Here is a 27,948-nt window from a genome sequence, read left to right on the forward strand (position 1 = left end):
TCAAACCTGGGTCCCTGGAGCTGTGAGGCAGCAGTGCTAGCCACTGAGCCACCCCTGTGCACAGAATGACTCCAGGCTCAGACATATCTTCACTGCAAAATGGTGGTGGACCTGCTCCCCATCTCCCATCAATACACAGTGAATGAATACCTGAGTTTACCAGGAAGGGTTGATGTAGATGACTGCTAGAAAGTAACAGAACAAGTTGAGAAAGGTATTTTAAAAATAAACCTCTGGCATGCTTGATTTGACTTTACCAAAACTAGAAATTATATTGCTCAATTATAAGTTTCTAGCTAAATTTCCTGCACCTGAAAAAACCTTGTGGAGTTCGAGGCACCACACATGATGAAGAATATTATCAAGGTGAAAATGAGCTGTCATGAGAATTCCCTGAGGAAGAGACCGCCCATGTTTTAAGTTTGTGCTATCTGAAAGCTATGTAGCAACGCCTTCTTTCAAATCATTGTCAACTGCGTCAGCAAATTTGGAAATACCTTTAGCACTCCTACAAATATTTTCACATTACAGAAAGTAACAATAATCATCATCAGCGTCTGCTCTCTGCAGATCTCAAGTGAAAGCTTCATTAACTAAAATGTCCAACTTTGATTGCAATGGTAAGAAAACACTTTAAGTCTGATTCAGCTAATATTTTATCAAATGTGGTTGGTGAGTTGATTTACTGTTACTATGATAAAAACTAATTCTTTGTCGAGCTGATTTTGATAACTGCAAGTTCCTTAATCTAGTATCGAGATGGCTACTTTCATTCTCTATTGTACCTCCCACAGTGTAAACTGGTCCTTCCTTTATTAGACGATTCAAATACAATTATTCTTCGTCACTCGTCTGGAGACAGAAATCATTCAGAAGACGTGAAATGTGACAAATGTTACTGTCATTCACAATGGATGGGTGAAGATGCAGTGAAATTATCTTGTGATCTTTTGTTGTTTAATTATTAACCTTCATAAAAGGCACTGGGTCCTATCCCACTGTCCACACTGCTCATCTTACTTTTTTATTATCCCATGCTGTGTTCCTTTTCTCTTTATTATCTTGCCCAATCCCATCCCTCTTCCCTGCAGCTTCCCCTACCTTTTGTATCCAAACCAGCCTAATTTCCCTCTCTTGCTTAATCATTCAATATTTCTGATTTTTAAGAAACAATTTAATTTTCTTTAGGATGTGCTCTTGTTTCTGCTTCAACGATGATATTTATTTACAAATACACAGATTAACAATGAGATTTCTACCTCATAATGACAGTAGATTGAAACAGGCAGCAAATGGAGATAGAGATCTTGATGAGACCAGAAACTAATGTGGGCTCAGAACTGGGCTCATCCCAAGTTAGCTTCTTAGGAAGACAGCTAACAATCCGCATACATGAACATCAACGAGCCACGAAACGACACGACCAGCTATCCTTAGTAGCCACACACGCAGACAACAAGCAACATGAATTCGACTGGGACAACACTACTATCATAGGGCAAGCCAGACAGAGAACAGCCAGGGAATTCCTAGAGGCATGGCATTCATCCACAAACACCATCAACAAACACATCGACCTGGACCCAATATACCAACCACTACAGCGGACAGCTGAAACTGACAACCAGAAGCGGCAGGGACAGACCACTATAAACACCGGAGGAAACATCAAAGAAGCGCTTCGCAGGAGGCTCCCAAGCACTGATGATGTCGCCTAGCCAGGGGACGAAACGTTTGCAACCAAAACTTCCAGCTCGGCGAACTAATTCAGTATTTTTGTTTTTGGCCCATATCCCTTATACCTGTGCTTATGGAAAACATACCTGTATCAGATTTAAAACTAAAAAGTTATCTAGCTGTTTGTGATAAACAGTTCCAAACATCTACCACCCTTTATGTGTCGAAGTACTTCCTAACAATCTTTCCTGACCAGTCTGGTTCTAATTCTCAGACTACGTCCTTGCATTCTAAAATCCACAACCAGTACAAAGAACAAAGAACAATACTGCACAGGAACAGGTCCTTCGGCCCTCCAAGCCTGTGTTGACACATACTGCCCTTCCACGCTAAAACTATTTTCACTTGTAGGATCTGTATCCCTCTATTCTTCGTATTCCACTATAATGACTGCCTGACAGTTGTTTGATGCAAATTAATTTATCTTCTAAACAACTTTTGAGATGTCTTCAGGGCCATTAGTTTCTGATAGGTTTTGATTACTTCAAAATTTAACAAGAAATAGATTACTCAACGGAGAATTATATAACTGGCATGCATTAGGATAATGACATTTTGGGTCTGCAAACGAATAGAATACTTGTCAATTCATTGTGCATTCCACATTTTAAAAATGCATTTCAATGTTTAACAGCCTGAGTAATCATTGAGTTTCAAAGTTTGATTTTTGTCTTATTAGAAGAAATAGGATTAACGTATCAGTACTAGTCCAAATTTATAATTAGTGGGGCAGGGGATTGCTATTATCCTGAGCTTCAGGCATGGGAAGAAAATGAATAAATACTCCACCAATATTGCTGAAATTTGGTGGTTAAGTCTTTATTGTAAGTTGATCCATGTAAATCCACATTTGCTCCTATAAATTTATATCCTGAAAAAGAACCTAAGCCAACAGCAGAGCCTGTATACTATAGACTTTTAGCAGGGATAGGGGTTTACGGTACTTGATCCGAATTTCACTTTGGCCATAGTGGGTTTGAATTGGTTTAAACTAAAATGGATATGAAAGCAGCAGCATACAAATCCATCAAGTGTACAGATTACACCTTTTGATAAGCTATATGTGGCTGTCAATAAGTCTTGGTCATTGTATGTAATGCAGTCAGGGCAATATTTTCTTCAAGTCGTAGATCCTGAATTAAACTTTCAACAAATTTCTTGGCTTTAAACTTTTCCCAGTGCTGATCTTCTCTGAATTATCCCTAAGCCGACTTTTTTGAAGTAACTTATCTTAAGATTGAAAAAGACTGCAATGTTATCATTAGTTACTTGGCAATACAGGTAGGCATTGAATTTCTATACTAGTGAGGTGCTTGGCTTGCAGGCCAAACGTTCCAGTGATTGACTGATCAAATCAGACAACGTACCTGTCTGACTGGTTATAATGGCCAGAGTCCAGCCTACTCCACTAAACCATACTTATAAGATGCAGGACAACATTTTTAGATCTGTTGTTGGACAGAATTTGTTGAACGATCCGAGTATGCTGATGACTGCATTGTGGATTTCAGACAATTGGTCAAGTTTGTAATTTGCTCATTCGTGCATGCGAGAAGCAAAATGCATTCTTATGTTGGGACCTGTTTTCTGCAAGCAACAAATATATTCAAATATTGAAAGTTTTTTGATTTATTAGGGGCTTTGTTTGTGACTGTCCCTCAGCCAATAAATCAGCTTACCAACCAATCAGAACCATTGTCGATATTATAAACTGTTAACATTTAAATTGTTAAAAGTCTGACGTTCTTGCATTTGTGCTGATTAATGCAAGACACTAAGTTTTGAAAGCATGTATCACTTTTCAGCAATATTCAATTTTGTGAATCTTGTGGGAAATCTTGCATAAAGGCCTCACTGGCTATTTTCCTTAACTGGACTTCACCAGTTTCCTCATTTCCCCTCCCTCCACCTTATTCCAGCTCCAACCTTCCAGCTCAGCACTGTCCACATGACCTGTCCTACCTTCCAATCTCCCTTCCTACCTATCCGCTCCACTCTCCCCTCTGACCTATCACCTCCATCCCCACCCACATTCACCTATTGTACTCTTTGCTACCTTCCCCCACCCTCCCCTCTGACTTATCACCTTCATCCCCACCCCCATCCACCTATTGTACTCTTTGCTACCTTCCCCCACCCTCCCCTCTGACCTATCACCTCCATCCTCACCCCCATTCACCTATTGTACTCTTTGCTACCTTCTCCCCAGCCCTGCCCCCACCCCCACCCCCAGTTTTCTCTCCACCCTGGAGGCTCCCTGCCTCCATTCCTGCTGAAGGGCTTTCGCCTGCAACATCGATTTTCTTGCTTCTCGGATGCTGCCTGACCTGTTGTGCTTTTCCAGCACCACTCTGATTTAAACTTTGGTTTCCAGCATCTGCAGTCCTCACTTCTGCCTCCTTAAAAGAGTACACAAGTGAAATTATCCCTAGTAGTAGGTTCTTTTTTTAAAAGGAATATTATGAAAAACTGAATTTACCCAATTTTACTCCCATTATTTGCAGAATAGTAACGAAGGACTTTACAGATTTAAATTATACTTTACAGCTGAAGGACTGTGCTTTTTGCATCTTTGCAAAATGGATTAGAGATTAGATTCCCTACAATGTGGAAACAGACCTTTCAGCCCAACAAGTCCACACTGATCCTCCAAAGAGTAACCTACCCAGACCCATTTCCCTCTGACTAATGCACCTAACACTATGGGCAATTTAGAATAGCCAATTCACATAACCTGCACATCTTTGGACTGTGGGAGGAAACCCACACAGACATAGGGGGAATGTGCAAACTCCACACAAACAGTCACCCAAGGTTGGAATTGAACCTGGGTCCCTGACACTGTGAGGCAGCAGAGCTAACCAATGAGCCACTGTGCCACCCCAAATGTCTAGATTGTTGCCACTGGTATAATATGTGAAAGATGTAAAAGAACAGCATTCCATGAGCTTTCGTGATTACCTTCAGCATCTGCTTGTGACATTTTAAAGATCAATCCACATGAACTCCCAAGTCTCTCAGGACTTCCACTAAATTTAGCTTCTCACCATGTGGAATGTATTCCTTTACAGTCCAAAATGGATAACCTCAGACTTGTTTACATTGAACTCCATCTGGCAGTTTTCCCATTTCACTTAGTCCATCAATACTCCTTTGTAATCTTGTATGCTACTGTCTACAATGTCTATAATGCCACCCAATTTTCAGTCACTAGCATAGTTAGATGTATGATTTTCCATGCCATTATCCATGTCATGCGCAAACAGTGTTAATAATAGAGGCTCTAACACAGATTCTTGTGGAACATCACTGGTCGCCTCCTATAAATTTGAGTACTTACCCATTATCCCGACTCTCTGTCACCTGCCACTCAGTTAATTTCCCAGCCATCTCAGTAATTTGCCCTCAATTCCACAGGCTTCTTTCTACCTTAGTTAACAGCCTCTCATCTGGGATTTTATCAGATAGTGAGGAAAGAGATCAATCTGAGAATGGTACAGTTGAGAACAGAAGTGAGTCAAACAGTCAGGGCATGCAGGGACAAGATAGCACTAATAAATTAAACTGCATTTATTTCAATGCAAGGGGACCTACCAGGGAAGGCAGATGAACTCAGGACATGGTTAGGAACATGGGACTGGGATATCATAGCAATTACAGAAACCTGGCTCAGGGAAGGGCAGGACTGGCAGCTTAATGTTCCAGGATACAAATGCTACAGGAAGGATACAAAGGGAGGCAAGAGAGGAGGGGGAGTGGCATTTTTGATAAGGGATAGCATTACAGCTGTGCTGAGGGAGGATATTCCTGGAAATACATCCAGGGAAGTTATTTGGGTGGAAAAGAGAAATAAGAAAGGGATGATAACCTTATTGGGATTGTATTATAGACCCCCTAATAGTCAGAAGGAAAGTAAGAAAGAAACTTGTAAGGAGATCTCAGCTATCTGTAAGAATAATAGGGTGGTTGTGGTAAGGGATTTTAACTTTCCAAACATCGACTGGGACTGCCATAGTGTTAAGGGTTTAGATGGAGAGGAATTTGTCAAGTGTGTACAAGACAATTTTCTGATTCAGTATGTGAATGTACCTACTACAGAAGGTACAAAACTTGACCTACTCTTGGGAAATAAGGCAGGGCAGGTGACTGACGTGTCAGTGGGGGAGCACTTTGGGGCCAGCGACCATAATTCTATTAGATTTAAAATAATGATGGAAAAGGATAGACCAGATCTAAAAGTTAAATTGGAGAAAGGCCAATTTTGATGGTATTAGGCAAGAACTTTCAAAAGCTGATTGGGGGCAGATGTTCGCAGGTAAAGGGACGGCTGGAAAATGGGAAGCCTTCAGAAATGAGATAATGAGAATCCAGACAAAGTATATTCCTGTTAGGATGAATGGAAAGTCTGGTAGGTATAGGAAATGCTGGATGACTAAAGAAATTGAGGGTTTGGTTAAGAAAAAGAAGGGAGCATATGTAAGGTATAGACAGGATAGATCGAGTGAATCCTTAGAAGAATATAAAGGAGGATACATAAAAGGGAAATCAGGATGGCAAAAAGGGGACATGAAATAGCTTTGGCAAATAGAATGAAGGAGAATCCAAAGAGTTTTTACAAATACGTTAAGGACAAAAGGTTAACGAGGGAGAGAATAGGGCCCCTCAAAGATCAGCAAGGCGGCCTTTGTGTGGAGCCACAGAAAATGAGGGAGATACTAAATGAGTATTTTGCATCAGTATTTACTGTGGAAAAGGATATGGACTGTAGGGAAATAGATGGTGACATCTTGCAAAATGTCCATATTACAAAGGAGGAAGTTCTGGATGTCTTGAAACAGGTAAAGGTGGATAAATCCTCAGGACCTGATCAGGTGTACCAAGAACTTTGTGGGAAGCTAGAGAAGTGATTGCTGGGCCTTTTGATGAGATGTTTGTATCATCGATAGTCACAGGTGAGGTGCCAGAAGATTGGAGGTTGGCTAACATGATGCCACTGTTTAAGAAGGGTGGTAAGGACAAGCCAGGGAACTATAGACCAGTGAGCATGATGTCGGCGGTGGACAAGCTGTTGGAGGGAATCCTGAGAGACAGAATGGAGATGTATTTGGAAAGGCAAGGACTGATTAGGGATAGTCAACATGGTTTTCTGTGTGGGAAACTTGATTGAGTTTTTTGAGGAAGTAACAAAGAGGATTGATGAGGGCAGAGCAGTAGATGTGATCTATATGGACTTCAGTAAGGCATTCAACAAAGTTTCCCCATGGGAGATTGATTAGCAAGGTTAGATCTCACGGAATACAGGGAGAACTAGCCATTTGGATACAGAACTGGCTCAAAGGTAGAAGACAGAGGGTGGTGGTGGAGGGTTGTTTTTCAGACTGGAGGCCTGTGACCAGTGGAGTGCCACAAGGATCGGTGCTGGGTCCTCTACGTTTTGTCATTTACATAAATGATTTGGATGCGAGCATAAGAGGTACAGTTAGTAAGTTTGTAGATGACACCAAAATTGGAGGTGTAGTGGTCAGCGAAAAGGGTTACCTCAGATTACAATAGGATCTTGACCAGATGGGCCAATGGGCTGAGAAGTGGCAGATGGAGTTTAATTCGGATAAATGCGAGGTGCTGCATTTTGGGAAAGCCAGTCTTAGCAGGACTTATACACTTAATGGTAAGGTCCCAGGGAGTGTTGCTGAACAAAGAGACCTTGGAGTGCAGGTTCATAGCTTTTTGAAAGTGGAGTCGCAGGTAGATAGGATAGTGAAGAAGGCGTTTGGTATGCTTTGGTAGGGTAAATAGGCAAAGACTTTTCCCTGGGATTGGGGAGTCCTGAACTATAGGGCATAGGTTTAGGGTGAGAGGGGAAGGATATAAAAGAGACCTAAGGGGCAACTTTTTCACACAGAGGGTGGTACATGTATGGAATGAGCTGCCACAGGAAGTGGTGGAGGCTGGTACAATTGCAACATTTAAAAGGTATTTGGATGGGTATATGAATAGAAAGGGTTTGGAGGGATATGGGCCGGGTGCTGGCAGGTGGGACCAGATTGGGTTGGGATATCTGGTCGGCATGGATGGGTTGGACCAAAGGGTCTGTTTCCATGCTGTACATCTCTATGACTCTATGAACCTAAATGCTTTCTGGAGGTCCATGTAAACAACATCCAGAGACATTTCCCTGTTAATTATCTTTGTCTCCTCTTCAAAAAAATTTCAGTAAGGTTTTTTAGGCATGATCTACTTCTCATGAATCCAACTTGACTAATGGAAAATTTTCAAAATGTTCAGTTACCCTAGCATTTATTATAAACTCCCACAAATTCCTAACACAGATGTTATGCAAACTGGTCTGAAATTCCCTGGTTTTCCTCTTTTTTCCTTTAAAAAGCAGTGACATTTGCAATTTCCCAGTCCAGAGGGACTACTTCTGTATCTAGGGAACTGTGCAAAATTTATAGTTAAATATCTACATTGTTCTCCCCGATATTTTTTAACTATCAAGTCCAGGGAATTGTCACTTTTTAATACCATGAATTTCCTCATTATTGATGTTTTACTCACATTAAGTGATATTCAGACCTGTCCCTGATCTACTATTAATTTATTCAGACCTTCTGGCAAACTGTCCTCTTTTTCTGCTATATATACTGAGGCAAGGAAATATTCACCATGTCTGTCATTTCCCCATTGTCATTGACATAATCCCCACTTTCAGTCTTTAGTGGGTCAAGATTGCTCCTGACCACTTGCTTATCCTTTATGTAACTGCCAAATTTGTTCTTCAGATCAAACTGAGTACGAAGCTTATGCAAAGTGTCTTGGGAAGGCTCTGTGCTACATTCCCACCCCGACGACAGTAGGGTTATATGCACCCTGGGGATCTGGAATCAACCAGCTTCTGCACAATGTACAAAGTAAGTTCGCTGCTTTGACATTTTCACCTAAAACAGTATGACTAAATAGCTTGTCAATTTCTTATCCTTTTCCTTAGGCTTCCAATGGCTAATCCAGTCTGTTTGTTTAATAAGGTAGTCATTACCTTGTTCCTTATTGCAAGAGCAAGAGCTAAGATATTCTGAGATATCTGAATAATATTTGTCCAAGCAGCAGTACAATTGATCACGCGCAGTACCTGTGACACCATACTGCAAGTAAATTGTGCTCTAGACTCATTGAGCATCTCTCCTAACAGAATTCGTGTCATTACTGTTATAATAATGGATTTTTGATCATGACAGAAACCTACATGTGGGGAGCCTCGTGGTCTTATTGCTAGACTACTAATTTGGAGACTCAGCTAATGTTCTGGGAAATGGTGGAATTTAAATTCAATAAAGAATCTGGAAATAAGGGTGTAATGCATTGTTGATCATGGGGAAAAACCATCTGGTTCATGAACAACTTTAGGGCAGGAAACATGTCATCCTTACCTGTTCCAGCCTACATGTGACTCCAGGCCCACAGTAATGACTCTTAATTGCCCTCTGGGCAATAAGTGCTGACCCAGCCAGAGATACCTATATCCCATGAATGAGTAAATAATGCTGTGGTTCTGTTCGCCGAGCTGGAAGTTTTTGTTGCAAACGTTTCGTCCCCTGTCTAGATGACATCCTCAGTGCTTGGGAGCCTCCTGTGAAGCGCTTCTGTGGTGTTTCCTCCGGCATTTATAGACCTGGACCCAATGTACCGGCCACTACAGCGGACAGCTGAAACTGACAACCGGAAGCGGCAGGGACAGACCACTATAAATGCCGGAGGAAACACCACAGAAGCGCTTCACAGGAGGCTCCCAAGCACTGAGGATGTCACCTAGACAGGGAACGAAACGTTTGCAACAAAAACTTCCAGCTCGGCGAACAGAACCACAGCAACGAGCACCCGAGCTACAAATCTTCTCACAAACTTTGAGTAAATAATCATATTGATTTTATCAAACATTTTTAATGGCATTACATTGAATGGTGACAAATAAATGCAATCTATTTAGTCTTGCTACAAAGACTCATTCACGTTGATCAAATTTGAGGGAGGGGAAATTGGTTTATGTTGTGCCACATTTAGCAGAATTATACTGATTCCCTTGTATCAAGCAGCATCATTTAGGACCTTTGCAACATTCTCTGTTTATACAAGGCAAAGAAATCCTGGTGTCTGCACAGCTAATTGCAGCACTGTTGGTCTCTGGGAATCAATGTGATCATCATATGTGAACAATGTTCTCTCCAGGGTTTTAACAAGGGGGCTTCTGGAATTCTTCTGGTAAGATGACAGCAGAGTACCTCTGCTCTGCTTGTTTTCTTTTTACCCTCCCTCTCTCCTCCATTCTCTTGGTCTCAGACACTTGGCCTCCAAAGTGGGATGGGTGTTCTGCGACCCAAAGCAGGGACACCAGTGCCTGGAGGGGGACCTCCAGTGACTGGAGCAGCGACCCCAGTGGCTGGAGCAGGGTTGCCAGCTGCTGGAGCAGGGGCACCAGCAAAAAGTGGCTCGAATGGGGGTGCCAGTGGGCAGAGTGGTGATGCCATCAGGCAGAGTGGAGATGCCAGCAGACAGAGTGGGGGTGCCATCAGGCAGAGTGGGGGTGCCAGTGGGCAGAGTGGAAATGCCAGTGGACAGAGTGGGGATGCTAGCAGGCAGAGTGGGGGGGGGTCAGTGGGCAGAGTGGGGCACTAGCAGGCAGAGTGGGGGTGCTAGCAGGCAAAGTGGGGGTGCCAGCAGGCAGAGTGGGTGTGCTAGCAGGCAGAGTGGGTATGCCAGTGGATGGAGCAGGGGTGCCAGTGGGCAGAGCATGGGTGCCAGCAGGCAAAGTAGGCATGCCAGCGGGCAGAGTGCAGGTGCCAGTGGGCAGAGCAGGGGTGCCAGTGAGCAAAATGGAGATGTCAGAGATGGAGTGGGGATGCCAGCAGATGGAGTGGGGATGCCAGCAGCTGGACTGGGGGCACTAGCTACCAGTGGCCCAGTCCGGTGCATGGCGGCAGTCCACGTGGAGACACCTTGGAGAGAGACTATGATGTTTGTTTTTTTAACACTTCTTTCTCTGACCTATGGTTAAACTGCATATCTGTAATATTCCATCTTTTTTATTTCTCTATTCTGTAACTAAGTATTGCACCTAGATACTCTACACCTAAGATGGCTCTGTAAATGGTGACTTATAAATTTTTCACTGTGTTCATTTGAGTATGTGTGACAATAAAGCTAATTCAATTCAATTTGATTCAACTGATGACGTCAACAGTATTCTGAACTTTAAAACAAACACGTCCCATTTCTATACTGTTCATCTATTGAGGTTATTAGTAGTATTGAGATAATGTTACTTGAATGTTAAATCATGAATTAAAGATAATGTTCTTGGGACGCAGATTCAGAGATCATTTGGGAGAAGTTTTGAAACTAAAGTTAATTAATTAGGCTAGTCTCAGTATTGATGATCTTGAAATTACCACCAGTGTCAGAGGGAAAAAAAAACATTTGGTACACTGCTGTAGCCCTGCTACACTGACTTGGTCTGGCCAAGTGAGACCCACAGTAATAAGAGTAACTTGAAATGGCCATATTGCCAATTAGGGATCAACATCAAATGATGACCTTGTCAATAATAGCCACATTCCATAAAAGACAAAGGCAAAAAAAACCATTCTGCTCCATTGTTGCCTCTTGTCCTTGATTTGTACTGAAGTTATACTTTAAGTTCTCTCAGTCTGTAGGCTAAGAGGTAGTTCATGTTTCTCTTTGCGGATGACCAGATTTTCAAAATGCAAAACCATGGAAAGGTTTGTTGGGCAATTAATGACAGGAATCTAGAGAAGGGGTGGTCTTATGATGAGATCGCCTGGAATATGTCCAGTCAGATTTGGGAAACCCAATCCTTCAGTTGTTCAAAAGGAGTAATCAGCATTGGAGCTGTTGGCACCAAAAAGGTAGTGCGTGAAAGTGAGGACTGCAGATGCTGGAGATCAGAGTCTAGATTTGAGTGGTGCTGGAAATGCACAGCAGGTCAGGCAGCATCTGAGGAGCAGGAAAATCGACGTTTCAGGCAAAAGAAGTAGTATCAATTATATTGGAGATATCAAGAGGGTAATGGGGAGGGGAACTATTCCCTGATGCAGTACAATGTGATGAGTGTTTACAGGAAGAAAGATGAAATATCATACAGATTGCTTTTCCCCAGACTGAAATTGTCTTTGTCAAAACGGGAAAAGATGAAAACCATGAAATTTGAACTGCTTCTAGGAAATTGTCAGGACAGAGGAATTTAGTGAAATAATGGGATTTTGGCATAAATGTAAGTAGGGGGACAGGTAATGTTGAGGAGGCAGGGAATCTGCAGAAGGACTTGAACAGGCTAGGAGAATGGGTAAAATATGGAAAGTGTGAGGTTTTGTACTTTGCTCAGGAAGAATACAAGCTTAGATTATTTTCTAAATTGGGAAAGGTGTTGGAAATCTGAAGCACAAATGGACTTAGGAGTCCTCATTCAAGATTCTCTTAAGGTTAACATCCTGGTTCAGTTGGCAGTTAGAAAGGCAAATGTAATGCTCGCATTCATTTTAAGAGGGCTAGAACACAAGAGTAGAGATGTACTGCTAAGGCTGTATAAGGGTCTGGTCAGACTATATTTGGAATACTGTGTGCATTTTTGGACTCCGTATTTAAGGAAGGATAAGCTGGAATTCGAGGTTATCCAGGGGAGGTTTATAAGAATGATCCCATAAGAATAACTTATACACTTAGTGGTAAGGTCCTGGGAAGTGTTATTGAACAAGGAGATTTTGGAGTGCAGGTTCATAGTTCCTTGAGAGTAAAGTCACAGGTATAGAGGATAGTGAGGAAGGCATTTGGTATGCTTGCCTTTATTGGTCAGTGCATTGAGTATACGAGTTGGGAGGTCATGTTGCAGCTGAACAGGACACTGGTGAGGCCACTTATGGAATACTGTATTCAGTTCTAGTCTCCCTGCTATAAGAAGGATTTTGTAAAACTTGAGAGGGTTCAGAAAAGATTTACAGGGATGTTGCCAGGTTTGGAGGGTTTGATCTATAGGGAGAGGTTGAATAGGCTGGGGCTGTTTTCCCTGGAGTGTCGGAGGCTAAGGGGTGACCTTATAGAAGTCTATAAATTCATATTGAGCAAAGATAGGCTAAATAGCGAAGGTTTCTTTTCTCCAGGGTAGAGGAGTCCAAAACTAGAGGGTACAGGCTTAAGGTGAGGGGGGAAAGATTTAAAAGGGACAGCTTTTTCATGCAGAGGGGTGTGTGTGTATAGAATGAACTGCCAGAGAAGTGGTGGAGGCTTATATAATGACAACTTTTAAAAGGCATCAAGATGGATATATGAATAAGAAGAGCTTACAGTGATATGGGCCAAATGCTGACAAATGGGACTGGATTATTTTAGGATATCTGGTTGGCATGGACGAGTTTGACTGAAGGGTCTGTTTTCTATGCTCTATATCTCTGTGACTCTACAACTCCATGAAGGACTTGTCGTATGAGGAGTGATTGAGGACTATGGGTCTGTGCTGATGTTTGGGAGGATGATGGAGGATCTCACTAAAACTTACAGAATACTGAGAGGCCTGGATGAAGTGGGTGTGGAGAAAATGTTTCCACGAGTAGGAGAGACTAGGACCCAAGGAAATAGCCTCAGAGTGAAGGGACAGCCCGTTAGAACTTAGATGAGGAGGAGGTTCTTCAGCCAGAGGGTGGTTAATCTGTAGAATTCACTGCCACTGAAGGCTGTGGAGGTCAAGTCACTGACTATATTTAAGACAGAAATTGCTAAGCTCTTGATTAGCAAGGGTAGCAAAGATTATGGGGAGGAGGAATGAGAGTGGGGTTGAGAAATATATCCGACATGATTGAATGATGGACAAGACTTGATGAACCAAATAGTTTAATTCCATTGGTCTTATGGCAAAATGAAGCTGATTGGTCTCCCTGGCCCTATGCATGCAGTTTTTTAGCAACTCCCCTATCTCAGTGTGGGCCATCTTAGCTTGCCCTATATGTGTACTGTTCTCTATCTTTTAAGTTTCTAAACTGTTTGCATTAATTCTTACCCCTTTCCTCTCCATTCACATTTTGGTAAAAATATTGACGTTCCTTGTCTCTGGACCAAAAAAACCACTTTAAATTTTCTAACTAGTCTGCTGTCTTGACTGTTCACACTAGACCAAACAAAGCTAGATTGAAATCTTGTGGGCCTTCCCGTATGTTTATAAGGTTAATCACATCTGCCTACTATGCTGCATTTCTGATTTATGTTTAATAAATGTGCAAATACATTCACACGTTCTTCTTCCTCAAAACTTTCCATGTTCGAATTGTTTTCATACATTGTCATCAAACTTAATTATTTGATCTAGGGTACCTTACCAGTCAAACATAATATTTTACATTAACTTCACATAATTCATGACAGTTTCATTGATGTTTTACACTCCTCGTTCCAATATCTAGACTATCTGGCACCAAGCTCGTTCATCCACATTCCTCTCCAATTTCATTACATAAATCATTGTTACATTCAGTATGTTGCAACGTCCTGATTAACCCCTGCAGCTGCTACGAAGAGAGTCTAATAAATGAATTTATACTTATGTGCCTTTTCAAATGCATTATGTTGTTGGCCTTTCATGTCGAACTTTACTGAAGGCCTTTGGTGCACCACATCATAAGGTTATCCAGTGTGTAATTTGGTTGCTTTTCCCTCAAAGCAAAAGAGGTTGATCCAAATTTTCAGAAACCACTTTAACTTTTAGAGGGAATTGAGTTTTTATTGTCTGTCACCGGAATCCAGATGCCAAGCTTCATTCTGGAGACATGGGTTCAAATCCCACCACGGCTGTTGGTCGAATTTAAATACAATTAATAAATCTGGAGAATACAGCTAGCCTCGGTCATGGTGACCATGACAACTATCTTTGATGGTGGTGAAAAAACCTTTTGACTCACTAATGTGACATGTGAATCCAGACCCACAGCAATATGGCTGACTCAAACTGCTCTCAATTCAAGAGCGATCAGGGATTGGCATCAAATGTTGGCCCTCCCAGCAAAGGCCACATTCCATTCAATGATAAAGGGAAAAAAAATGCTATAGATAGATAATGCCAATGTTCATTACTGTTCATTGATGTCCTCTTACCAATCATTATAAGTTCACAAAATCCTAAGAAATTGATCTGATTGTGGCCATAACTACTCTTTCCTGTGTGACCCCAGCAACCTTATTAGATAGTAATTTCATTTAATTTGAAAAATCAATCCAATTCAGCCTTGAATAAATCAAATAAATTCAATGAGCCAGCCTCCAATGCTTTCTGTGGAAGAGAATGACTCTACTGAGGGAAGAAGTTCCTTCTCATCACTATCTAACTTGAGAGACCCCGTAATTTTATACTGGGCCAGAGAGAGAAAAATCTTGGATTTGATACTTTTCTGGTTTCTGGGTCTCAGATCATTTTCACCCATTTCCTCAATCTTTATCTTCGCTCACAACTCTATCCAATTCCTATAAAATTTGCATCACATGCTCTTCAAATAACAATGGCAAAAAAAAAACAGCTTAACTTATTGTTCCACGCAAGACTTTGAACTCATATTTTATACCCAAGTAAAGATCCAAGGCTCAGGCATTTAATGTGATCAGATAATGCACTATCTTTCATTTTAGAATGAAATAAAGACCCTCCAAGGCACTTCTAAAAGGTAAAGTCCCTTCACATTTGCTCCAGATGCTTGAAATTCCAAAACATTAATTAATGCTGGAGATGACACAGGCACAGATCCACAGGGGCATTCTCAGCCTGCAACATCCCCAGGAGCAGAAGCTGGAATATGGGGCAAATTTAGGACTGGATTATTAGCTCTCATAACATTTGAAGAGTGATAAAGGCAGACAGTGTCTGAGGAGAGAAAACAGAAGATCCCTTCCCCAACTGACATATCCTGTCACCGTCTGATTGGTCCCTACCTGTCATCATATCGCTTGCTTTTCAAATAATATGTAAATGTCTTTATTTACCATATTGGCATTGTTAACATGTAGGGAAAGATTGACAAAAGAGTGTGAGTTCATAAACCAGCCCATACGCTCATTATAATTGCTCTACAAAGATTCTGCTCTCCCAGACTTGGACCACACTTCCCAATCATACCAGTGAACCACTCAGCAAAGGCACTGCTTCCAGTTCTGTTGAAGTGTGAACTGTCCCTTTTGAATAAATGCCACCAACCGCAAAACTAGTCCTAATGCCTCAAGGATCTGAAGCCTTCCCACTAATGCCATGCCTCAAGACTTGCATTGACGTATGCTATCTTCCTATTTCGATGCTTGTTGGTGCATAGCATTGAGAAGAATAATCCAGAGACTGAAGATGCTTTTGAAGTCCTACTTTTTAACTTCTTTCGTAGCTCCTGGGAATCTGATAGTGACAAGTTCTGAGATTCTGACATGAGGGTAGAAATTGCAAGCAATATGTTACAGAGGTCGAATCACAATGTAAAGAAAACATTTTTCCATCTCTAACAACTTGGCCTTTGACTTGCTTGATCAATTAATTTCAATTAATATCGCCAGCCCTGCTCTGAGCTTTTAACTTTACTAATTTGTGTGCACTTCAGTAACTGGATTTTAATTACAAAGTCATAGAGATGTATAGCACAAAATAGAGCCTTCAGTCCAAATCATCCATGCCAACCAGATATCGTAACCTAATCTACTCCCATTTGCCAGCACTTGGCCCATATCCCTCTAAACCCTTCCTATTCATATACCCATCCAGATGCCTTTTAAATGTTACAATTGTACTAGCCTCCACCACTTCCTGTGGCAGCTTATTCCATACACACACCACCCTCTGCGTGAAAACGTTGCACTGTAGGTCTCTTTTACATGATTCCCTTCTCACCCTAAACCTATGCTCTCTAGTTCTGGTCTCTCTCACCTCAGGGAAAATATTTTGTCTATTTACCCTATCCATGCCACTCGTGATTTTATAAACCTCTATAAGGTCACCCCTCAGCCTTTGACGTTCCAGGAAAAACAGCACCAACCTATTCAGCATCTCCTTATAGTTCAAACCTTCCAATTCCCTGGCAACATCTTTGTAAATCTTTTCTTTTCCAGTTCCTAATTTGAAACAAACACTAAAATTGTGATAGAAAAGAGAAGTAAAGTACTCCATTACTTTTGCAATAAGGGCAAAAATTTAATTTTCCTTCCTCATTCCTTGCTGTAACTGCATGTCAACATTTTCATGTACAAGGACACCCATATCCCTCTGTACTGCAGCATTTTGCAGTCTCTCTCCACTTAAATAACTTTCTCCTCTTTTATTCTTCCTGTCAAAATGGATTATCCTCACATTTTTCTACATAACGCTGCCTCTGTCAAGTATTCACTTAACATATGTAAAAATCTTTGTAGACTCTGAACATCCTTCTCACAGACTTTGTCTCATCAGCATATTTGATAACAAGGCAGTCAGTCAATCCCTTGAATCAAGCCATTAATCTTGATTTTAAATAGTCGAAGCACTGATCCTTATGGCATTTCACCTGTTACAGTTTGCCAACTTGAAATAATGACTCATGTTCCAACTCTCTGATTCCCATATATTAACCAATTCTCTAGCCAATCTAAATAACACCCCAATACAATGAACTTTTGTGCAAGGGAGGCAATGGCCTACTGCTATTATTAGTGGACTCTTAATCCAGAGACCTAGGCAATGTTCTGGGACTTACGTTCAAATCTCACCACAGCAGATAGTGGAATTTAAATTCAATAAAACATCTGGAATTTAGAGTCTAATGATGACCATGACTTCACTGTTGGAAAAACCCATGTGGTTTGCTAATGGGAGGGAAACTTGTCTGCCTTACATGTGACTCTGGACTCATAACAATGTGGTTGACTCTTAACTGCCCTCTGGACAATTAGGGGTAGACAAGAAATGCTGGGCTAAACAGTGATGCCTTCATCTAATGAATAAAAGAAACTTACAATGAGTTTTCAGCTAGTATATAAGTAGTCTTGTATGCATCATCATATTGAATGCCTCCTCGCAATGCAAACAGGGAAATTATGGCCTTGTGGTGTTATTGCTGGACTGTTAATTAACTGGTAACGCTCTGAGGATCTGGGTCCGAATCCCGCCATGTTAGATGGCGGAATTTGAATTCAATATAAATATCTGGAATTAAAAATCTAATGAAGACCATGAATCCATTGTCGATTGTTCACTAATGCCCTTTAGGGAAGGAAACTGCCACTCTTACTTGGGGTCTGGCCTACATGTGACTCCTGACCCACAGCAATGTGGTTGACTCTTAACAACCCTTTGATTAAGGATGAGCAATAAATGTTGATAGCCAGCGATGCTCTCATTCGGTGAATGAACAAAGAGGGAAAAAGTACATTGCATACTATTTAATAAATTTATCAAACATGACTTCACTTACCAACAATGTTGTCTCTTCCTGACATTACAATAATTATTAACACTGATATAATAGATCCAAAAGATGTTGGGTTTTTTATTGCCTTTATGGAAAATAGATATGAAATAGGCTTATTTATAATTTTTTTTTAATATAGTAAGGCATTCCAAGGCACATCATTGGAGACATGAGGACAGGTAATCTAAAATTTGATCCAACAGGCAGTTTTAAGGGTTGGCTTAAAGGAAGACGAGTGGGGTTGGGAGGATTTCTAAGAGTACAGGCTACATTGAAATATTTCTGTATTTATTGAGTTCAGCTCTGTAAATTATAACTCTTGCCTCTTCTGTGAGCAACATCAAAAGCATGAGATGTCATTGCAGATCATTGAATGAGGTGTTGAAGGAATATCATGTAGATCTCCTTGTTCTCTGGCAGTTTGTTGAGAGGATAGGTGCAGCACCTTTGGTTGTGGAACCATAGACAGGTTACAGATCCTTGTGGAAAGATTTCAGATTATGCTTATCAATAACTTCTTGAAGCTCTGTAGCCTCAAACTCCCATTATCAACTCTTCACCACTTTTAATTAGAGTGTGCTTGGCTTAATGGTACCTGCCGTTGTCTGATTTCCTTTTTAACAAATATGTAGGGTCTGAACATTGGGTAATTCATCTAGTAGCTGGACTATAATTTGCCCATCCCTAATTGCCCAGAGAGCAGTTGAGTTAACAACATTAGTGTAGATCCATAGTCACATTTACGCAAGATCAGGTAAGGATGGTCGTTCCCTTGTCTAAAAGACATTAGTGAACCAGATCGGCTTTTCTGACAATCAACATGGTCATCATTACACTCTTAATTCCAGATTATTTTTAAGTTCAAAGTCCAGCATCAGCCATGTCAGGATGTGAACTTGAGTCTTCAGAACATTCCTGGGTCTCAGGATTTGCAGCCTAGTGATAACACGCTAGACCATTGCCTGAGCTGTTCAGTAATAACAACTTTGAGAGTGTGGCACTGGAAAAGCACAGCAGGTCAGGCAACATCTGAGGAGCTTTAAAATTGATGTTTTGGGTATAAGCCCTTCATCAGCCCTTTCTCCCAGTAATAGCAACTGCTGGGATCATAACTCTGCACACTAAGTACTTTCTTGATTGATGGCTTATAGGCTTTGGATAGTAAGAGGTGAATTAATGATTGCAGGATTGCTAGCCTCTACCAGCTCTAGTAACCACTGTATTTATATGGCTAGTCCAATTCAGTTTCTGGTCAGTGGTGAAACCCAAAATGAATGCGTGTGATGTGTGTGTAGAGCCGCTCCCATTCTTTCAAAAGCAAACCAAGAGATTGCTGGAAAAGCTCAGCAGGTCTGGCAGCATCTATGGAGAAAAATCAAGTTAACATTTCAGGCCCATTGACCCTTCCTTGGAAATGATGGCAGCTAGTAAAATGCCGGTTAATATGCAAAGATAGGGTGGGGGATGGTGGGGATGGGGTGAGGGGGCATAAGGAGTGAATGATAGGTGGGGACAGAGCCCAAAGAGACAAAAGAACAGTTGGACAGACAAAGGAGTGGACAACAATCTGGCTAAGAGGATGAATAGCTATTAAGGGAGACTGTTAGTGACTAACCATGGATTGTGTGAAATAGCAGACAATGTGATAACAAGGACTGGTATATGGGGGCATGGAAAAGGCCATGGGAGAGCTCAAGCCCTAAACTTGTCGAACTTGACATCGAGTCCAGAAGACTGCAGGGTCCCCAAGCAGAAAATGAGGTGTTGTTTTCCAGTTTGTGCTGAGCTTCACTGGAACACTGCAGCAAGCCTGAGACAGAGGGATCGGCCAGGGAACAGAGTGGTACACTAAAGTCACAGGCAACTGCAAGCACAGGGTCATTTTTGCAGGCAGACATAGATGCTCTGCAAAGCGGTCACTCCGTCTATGCTTTGCTTCCCCAGTGTAGAACAAGTCACATTGTGAGCAGCGAATGCAAGAGACTAGATTGTGTGAAGTGCAGGTAAAGTGCTGTTTCAACTTTGGCTGTGCCCTTGGATACTGAGCAGGGAAGAGGTAAATGGACAGGTGTTATACCTTCCAATGTTGCAGGGGAAGTGCCCTGTGGCTGTGGGGGGGGGGGGAGGGGGGGGGGGTGGTGTTGAGAGTGAAGGAAGAGTGGACCAAGGTGTCTTGGAGGGAACGGCTCCAAAGGAAGGCTGACAAGGGAGGGGAGGGGAACATGTGCCTGGTGGTGACATCTTGTTGGAGGTGGCGGAAATGGTGGCTAATGATCTCATTCTGTCATCTCAGTCTGCAAAGTCTGCACTGAAGCCACAAGAGCTCAGTTGCCGTGCTTAATTCTGAAGTTATACTTCTCTGTGATGTGCTGTGAAACAAGTTGACCACCCAATTGCCAGCCAATCCAATCGCACTCTCTGTGTCTTTCCACATAGCTAACTGACAAAGGCTTAACTAATGGACTAGGGCTGGTGGATTTAAAAAACAGAGGGCAGAATTTTAGACTGAGTGAACTGGGCTACGATGAAATGTGAGGCAGAATTAGACGAGAAGTCCCATAATATCCATCTGAATGCTGAGATAACCTTTTATGCTTTCCACAGGCGAATTGGCAAGATCACCGCTAGGCAGCAGCGAAACGCCAATTGACGGGATTAATATTTATTAAATGCCTTCTTAATGTCATAAGTTGCCTCAGTAATATTCAGTTGTCCTAAACTCACCCAAGCAAGCTAGCTGTCAGAAAAGCTCACAAAGAAACCAGACTGTATACCTGATGGATTCAACTTGCAACTTGCTCTGAACATTATCAATGCTGGACACAGAGCATCGATATCTTAGGGCATAAACAAAGGCCATCAGCCGCACACCATTCATTCATGCACATTGGCATCACCCATCACAACCATCATGACAGTTCTCCATGCTGCAGGGTGCATTGGCAGCTAGAATTGAGAAGGCTGCAGCAGGGACTGCAGCTGGACACCCAGCTCACAGAATGAACAGGTTGCATGTCAGGGCTACTCGCTTGCTCTCCTAACACTTGCTCACATTGCTCACAGCATCCAATGCTTTGCCTTGCCATGCTCTGCCATGCCTGTAAGCATGTTGGCACTCAAATCACAGCAGAAAGCTTTCACAAAAAAATTATAGAACTGTGGACGCTGAAATCAGAAACAAAAACAGAAGTTGCTGGAAAAACTCAGCAGGTCTGGCAGTATCTGTGGAAAAAGAGAGTCAGAGTCGGAAAGTGTGGCGCTCAAAAAAGCACAGCAGGTCAGGCAGCATCCCAGAAGTGGGAGAGTCATCTTTTCGGGAATAAGCTCCTTCATCAGGAATGCGGGAGAGGCAGAGGAATTGGGAGTAAGGGATCGCATTTTTACAGGAGTGGGGCTGGGAGGAGGTGCAGTCAAGGTAGCTATTGGAGTCGGTGGGTTTGAAGTAGATGTCCACGTTGAATTGGTCACTGGAGATGGAGATGGAGAGGTCCAGCAAGGGGAGGGAAGTGTCAGAGATGGTCCAGGTGAACTTAAGGTCTGGGTGTTGAAGTTGATGAACTTTCAACCTCCTCGTGGGAGCACAAGGTGTTGCTGATATACTCATCAATGTAGTGGAAGCAAAAGTGGGGAATGGTGCTAGTGGAACTGCGGAAGATGGATTGTTCCACGAAGAGGCAGGAATACCTGGGTGCAATACGGTTGCCCATGGCTAAGCCTCTTGTCTATACGAAGTGGGAGGATTCGAAGGAGAACTCGATGAGGGTGAGCACCAGTTCCACCAATCGAATGAGAGTGTCAGTGGAGGTGAACTGGTTGGGTCAGCAGGAGAGGAGGAGACAGATGGCTGTTAGGCCTTTGTTCTTGGGGATGAAGGTTCATAGGGACTGGATGTCCATGGTGAAGGTGAGGCATTGGAGGCTGGGAAATCGAAAGTCATAGAGGAGGTGGAAGGGGGGGGGGGGGTGTCCCGAATGTATGTGGGGAGTTCCTGAACCAAGGGGTACAAGATGGTGTCAAGATGTGAGGAGATAAGTTTGGTGGGACAGGAGTAGGCAGAGACAATGGGCTGACCAGGACAGTCTGGTTTGTGGATTTTGAGTAAGAGGTAGAAAGGTGATGCAGGGTTCTGGGACTAAGAGGTTGGTGGCTGTGGATGGGAGAACCCCTGAGGTGATGCGGTTGTGGATAGTGTGGGAAATGATGGTTTGGTAATGGGAGGTGAGGTCATGGTTGAGGGGGTGGTTGGAGGAGGTGTCTGTGAGTTGGTGTCTGGATTCGGTGAAGTAGAAGTTGATGCACCATACCACCACTGCACCCTGCCTTTTCTGCTGGCTTGATGGTAAGGTTGGGGTTGGAGAGGAGGGAATGGAGAGATATGCTTTGCGAGGGTGAGAGGTTGGAGTGAGTGAGAGGGGAGCAGAGATTGAGGCAGTTAATGTTGCGATGTCAGTTGGAGATAAAGAGGTCAAGGGAGGGTCAGAGGCCACCACAGGGTATCTAAGAGGGGGAGGTATGCTGGAGGTGGGAGAAAGAGTCTTTGGAGGGTGGGTGGGAGTCACAATCGAAAAAGTAAGAATGGAGGTGGAGGCAACAGAAGAAAAGATCAACATCGCAGTGTGTATGGGATTCATTGACAAAGTGCAGCGGGATGAAGTAGGGGTCCTCCTGTGGCACAATGGTAGTGTCCCTATTCTTGTACTTGGAGACCTGAGTTCAAGACCCACCTGCTCCAAAGTTGTGCAATAGCATGCCTTAACAGGTTGATTAGAAAAATAGGTATAACTCAACAAGCATTCGACCGATGGGCCACAGGGCTTGCTGCGAGTTTAGACACAGGCAGAAGAGTTTTTGGACAGCACGGTGGCACAGTGGTTAGCACTACTGCCTCACAGCAACAGGGTACCAGGTTTGATTCCAGCCTCGGGCAACTTTCTGTGTGGAGTTTGCACATTCTCCCCGCGTCTGTGTGGGTCCCCTCCAGGAGCTCCGGTTTCCTCCCACAGTCCAAAGGTGTGCAGGCCAGATGAATTGGCCATGCTAAATTGCCCATAATTGGCACAGGTTCAAGGTGAGAGGGAGAAAGTTTAAGGAAAATGTGCGAGGGAAGTTTTTCACACAGAGTGGTAGGAGACTGGAACCCACTGCCAGAAGAGGTGGTGGAATCAGGCACATGGGCGACATTTAAGAGGTATCCAGATGGTTCCATGAATAGGGAGGGAATAGACTGATATGGATGAAGTGGGCTCTGAAAGTCCTGGGAACTGGTGACGAAATTGGGCTGGATGCTGGAGAGGGATCTGAGAATGGCAGGATTGGGAGGCCATCCCCTCATGGTGACTGTGAAAGTCACTGATACACCAAATCTCTTTGCCACAGAGTTTTTCCAGGGAGGGACGGGAGACTTGTGTGGGATCTCTCAGTTGTGGACTCACAAATACGTCAGAACTGTGCTCGATGCCACCACACAAATTCATTTCATTCCCCTTTGATGAGCTCAATGCTGCTGCTGAGCCAGTAGGATTTGGGACCATCACTGATCTCTCCCAGGCATAGGATACAAATCACTGCATACATTTAAGTGCGATACGGTGGCTCAGTGGTTAGTACTGCTAGCCTCACAGCACTGGGGACCTGGGTTTGATTCCAGCCTCAGGCGACTGTCTGGGTGGAGTTTGCACATTCTCTCCCCACATCCTCTGGGTTTCCTCTGGATGCTGCGGTTTCCTCCATTCTCCAAAGAAGTGCAGGTTAGGTGAATTGGCTCTGCTAAATTGCCCATTGTGTCCAGGGATATGTTGGTTAGGTGCATTAGTCAGGATTAAATGTAGAGCAATAGGGTAGGGGAATGAGTCTGGGTGGGTTACTCTTCGAAGAGCCGGTGTAGACTTGTTGGGCCAAATGGCCTGTTTCCACACTGTAGGGATTCTATGATTTTAAGTCACATTTGGTACTAAGAGGGCTGTATAAGAGGGCTTCCATTCAATTTGTGTTGAAGTAGTCTTCTATTAACACTTCCTGGAGGTGTGTGGCTGTGACCAGGCAGCTGCCATGTTTCATACTTTCTGGAGGATGCTCACATACCTGGTGTGTTTCATGGTCCACAGTTGGTTACTGGAGCACCAGATCAAAGTCGATTTGCTACATGTCATTAGTGCCTGCAAAATGAACCTGGGTATCTTGATAATATGGGGCTGATCAGCAATATTGTACAAAACATTACTGCTGGCTGAAGGGGGACCACTATCTGAACAGCTTCCGAGAACCCACTGCAACCACAGCTGATGACACACTGCGCACCTCCCTGACAGATGCCATGCTTAATGCTACCCATGCTTCATCCAGACAAGTTGGTGGAGCAGGTGTAGGGCCCTTGAAGATGCATGGCCCTTGTACAGATCTGAAATGCCCCCCGCAATGTAAGCCAGACAGAGTGTGCTGCGCCATCAAGCTGTGCTCCGCAAAATTGAAACAGGCAATAAGCTGCTGTCCTGGATGCAGAGGAATGATGGAATGGCACCAGTCTTCCAAGGAGAAGGATGAGGACATCGGTAAGGATTAAGCTGACAGGGTCCATGACAGAGCTCAGCTGTGACTGGTGCTCTCCTCAGAGAGGGTGGTGGGAATCTGGAACTTAGGGCCTGTGATTGTGGTAGAGGCAGAAATCCCCACAACATCGAAGGAGTATTTAGATGTGCACTTGCAATGCTAAGGCATACAAGGCTATAGGCCAAGTGCTGGAAAATGGGATTCGAACAGTTAGGTGGTGTTTTTGATCAACATGGACATGATGGGCCAAAGGGTCTTTTCTGTGCTGTAGACCTTTATGACTCTATGGCATGTTGTGGATGAAGAGTATCTCAATTCTCATCATCTTCTTGATCCTTCATGACCCTTTGTCCTTACAGTGTAATAGCACTTAACTATGCCATTGGAACATTGCATGGTGACATTTAGGAAGAGAAGTTGTTTCTTTCTGCAGAACAATAGATACGTTAACAAATGGAGGAACACTTTAAATATTGATAGACATGCAGGAATTGTGCTTCGGTTGATTCATTTTTCTTTGTTTCACTCAAATTGATCTGAACTCGCAAACTGTTCACATTCTTAGCTGAATTTTATGCATTTCACCTTAAGCACAAAGAGTTAAGTTTGTCTTTTAAAAGTAAACATATGTTGCTCACTATATTATTCTTTTACAGAACAAATGTCATTGGAAGTTCTTAGTAGAGAGAAGAAGGAATTTGCAAGGACCCGGGAAAAGTCTCGAACAACCTCTGGTCTTGGATTTGTTCTCCTTTTGCTGCATTTGATTTTCCTTCAGCCTCAACTGACAGAAAAGCATGAAAAACGGAAAAATTTCAGGTTCATATTTGTCAAATTCAGTGCATGGGAATTTGCAGGCAGTGATAAGTTGTGGGCCGGTCTCATAACAACATTGTGTGATAACATCAAAGACCAATTTGGATGCATTCCAACTAGCATTGTTCGGTCCCTGGGTCACCAGTCCACCTTAGAAAAATGCAAATTTGGTTCTGAATGGGTGTCTAAAAAAATCCTTAAAATTCCAATATGGTTTATTTTCAGTTTCCTCCTATTACTAGCTCTGACACTAGCATTAGTCATCTCAATATTTGGTATTTCCATTGGAGAAATGGGAAATAATTTTGCTTTAGCCCTTGAAGGTCTAGGTTTTGGATTAATTGGATGTTCCGCCTTCCTGACAATGAAAAACTCCCTTGCAGTGGGCAAGAATATGATAGTCAGCCAGAAGGCCAAAATGGAAAGCCTAATGAATAAAACAGACTTCAGCGCTCAACTGGGGTTCATGAATGATATAAAGCAAGAAGTTAAAGTTCTCACAAATTTCCTCAAGTACATAGAAGTCTTTGAACGAAGAAAAATTCGAATAGTCCTAGAAATTATGAGTCTTGACAGATGCACTCCAGATAAAATTGTTGGAGTCTTAGATGCTATGAACATCCTCCTTTCAGATCCAGATGCTCCTTTTATTTCAGTGCTGGCTGTTGATCCTAGCATCATTGTAGCCTGTGTGGAGAAATCTAATACTTTCAAAGGTATGGCAGACAATGGCTACGAGTTCCTGAATAGAATTGTGACATTACCATTTTGTGTCCCCCAAATGGACACTCAAACCAAACTCAACTTTATCAAACAGGTAGTGGAAGGCAAAAATGGCCTCATGGAAGACGCTCCAATGCAGCCTCACAGACATGAAGCAGACAAGTTTCAAGGAAACTCTTTGGAAATTGTGCCATTGATGAATGTTTCTAGTGGAGAGATTCATACTTCCAAGCAAAGAAATGCCAAAATGAAACCAAGTCACCATATTCAACAGGCCTATCAGTGCTTAATGGACAGAGATAGCAACCTCCATGAGTACATTGAGGAGAACTTCCTACAAATGAGGAGGATAGTAAACATAATTCCAATTATGACCACACTCATGTTTGAACGAAATGTTCCAATGAGTTCATTTCCCCCTCAGAGAATTGCTGCTTGGGTTATTTTAGCCACCTGCTGGCCATGTCGCCTCAGTTGGATCTGGCAATGCTTGGAAGATGCACAGCAAAGGGAAGAGTTAAATGAAGAAAAGGGCATTAACGATGAGATGCTGTTGTGGACCATTTATGAAAACTCCTCAGAAAACTTGAAATTAATACAATCCAATATTGAAAAATTATTGACTTTGGATGGAGATCCTGAAATCTTTCAGAAGTTTTTATCGATCAGCTACAAATTCACTGTTAAAGATGCAAAAATCATCCTGCCGTACACAATTAATCTAGATTCTTCCTTAAAGAGAAAGATGGAATTACTTCTTGGAAGCAAATTTTTAGGGAGAAGAGCAACCTCATCTTCTGAAAATGCTACAAGGCCTGAATAGGAGTCATAATAAGAGAAAAATTATAAAATGTTCAACATTAAAATCTTATTTCTCTACAAGTTGATGATTCCTTTAATATACCAGCACTACTTGATCAGGCTGACTATACAATAATAATAAAGGATTTGAGGCAGTCAAGAAAGTATTTTCCAATGAATCTAACATTTGGAGAGTATCTGGGTAACAGCACCATCAAAGAGAATATGCATTTTTTTACATTGAAGAACTTCCAGTAGTTGAATAACATTTCATGTCTTTATTGCTGGTTTAGTCACAACTCACGCCTGCAACAGAAGTAATTTGTCAAACTGCTCAAACTAACATGCTAAAACATTAACGTTAGTCATTGCTTACTCTGTTGTACTCTTCCCTCTGAGATTGCAGATTCAATTCCAACCCCAGAGATTTGAGCATAAGAAAAAATGTTCTGATACTTTCAATACAGTCTGAGGGAACAGACTGCGCTATTGAAAGTTCTGTTGGTCAGATAGGCATTATTCCTTTTAGACTGATATGAGAGATTCTGAGGAACCTGATATTCCAAAGAAACCTTTACAGTTATTTCTGTGCTAGCATAAGAGCTTATAATAGAACTTAGAAGGTTATTTGTCATTGGGAAAATGTTAGAATCTATTAAAAAGGATATAATAGCAGAGTATTTAGAAAAGCCTAATATAATCAAGCAGAGTCAGCATGGCTTCATGAAGGAGAAATCACGCCTGACAAAGTTATTACAGTTCTTTTAGATGGTTGTAATATAGAAGCACAGCAAATACAAGTAGGCCATCCAACTCAGTACTGTGTTCCTGTTTCTCCCCATATCCTTTGATTACATGA

General features: G+C 42.4%; 1 protein-coding gene across 1 annotated transcript; it reads left to right on the forward strand.

The window, feature by feature from the left end:
* The first annotated feature begins 492 nt into the window (after positions 1-492).
* Positions 493-27,791, forward strand: nkpd1 (NTPase, KAP family P-loop domain containing 1). The gene is made up of 3 exons (XM_087984133.1): positions 493-620; positions 8,520-8,648; positions 25,406-27,791. Exons 1-3 carry the CDS (start codon positions 599-601, stop codon positions 27,109-27,111), a joined length of 1,857 nt encoding a protein of 618 aa, XP_087840259.1. The 5' UTR covers positions 493-598; the 3' UTR covers positions 27,112-27,791.
* The last annotated feature ends 157 nt before the right edge of the window (positions 27,792-27,948 follow it).

Source organism: Chiloscyllium plagiosum, unplaced genomic scaffold (genome assembly GCF_037043375.1).
Source record: "Chiloscyllium plagiosum isolate Xiang-an unplaced genomic scaffold, Cpla_swu_hap1 HiC_scaffold_47, whole genome shotgun sequence".
Classification (NCBI taxonomy): domain Eukaryota; kingdom Metazoa; phylum Chordata; class Chondrichthyes; order Orectolobiformes; family Hemiscylliidae; genus Chiloscyllium; species Chiloscyllium plagiosum.